Source organism: Apaloderma vittatum, unplaced genomic scaffold (assembly GCF_000703405.1).
Source record: "Apaloderma vittatum isolate BGI_N311 unplaced genomic scaffold, ASM70340v1 Scaffold41880, whole genome shotgun sequence".
NCBI classification, from domain to species: domain Eukaryota; kingdom Metazoa; phylum Chordata; class Aves; order Trogoniformes; family Trogonidae; genus Apaloderma; species Apaloderma vittatum.
In genome coordinates, this window is record NW_009697007.1 from 1 (window position 1) to 472 (window position 472).

Genomic DNA, 472 nt, shown 5'->3' on the forward strand with positions numbered 1-472 from the left:
CCGAGCCTGGAAGTTCAGCTCGGGTTTGTAGTCTGCCAGACGCTCGCCAGGCCACGCCAGGCAGTGCCAACCACCCCGGCCGGGGTGCTGGTAGAGTAGCCAGACGCCTCGCTGCACCACATGGGAGGCCACCCGGTCATTGAAGTACCCGTATGCCAAGTTGGTCTCCTCCGTCACCACCTTGCAGGCACCTTTGAAGTTGGGGCGCTCGTAGAGGGTGATCTGGGGGTCCCCCAGGTCATGGAGCACGAGGCGTAGCGCTGAAAAGCTGTTGGGACGCTCCACAGAGGGGTACTCACCCTCCTCAAAAACATGTGGCTCCCCCTCATACTTGGGGTCTGTGTAGGCAATCCAGGGCTGCCCCACCACCTTCAGGGAGGCAATGCAATCCCCAAAATCCAGCTCGTGCAGGTCAGGCACGTCACAGGTGAACTCCCGACTCAGCCCTTCGAAGTCGGCACGCTCGTACACC

General features: G+C 61.7%; 1 protein-coding gene across 1 annotated transcript; it reads right to left on the reverse strand.

Moving 5' to 3' along the window:
- Positions 1-6: 6 nt before the first annotated feature.
- Positions 7-468, reverse strand: CRYBB2 (crystallin, beta B2; the record flags this gene model as incomplete). Its single annotated transcript, XM_009876782.1, has 1 exon — positions 7-468. A coding segment is annotated over one exon (462 nt), but the record flags the coding sequence as incomplete, so codon positions are not given.
- Between the last annotated feature and the right edge of the window lie 4 nt (positions 469-472).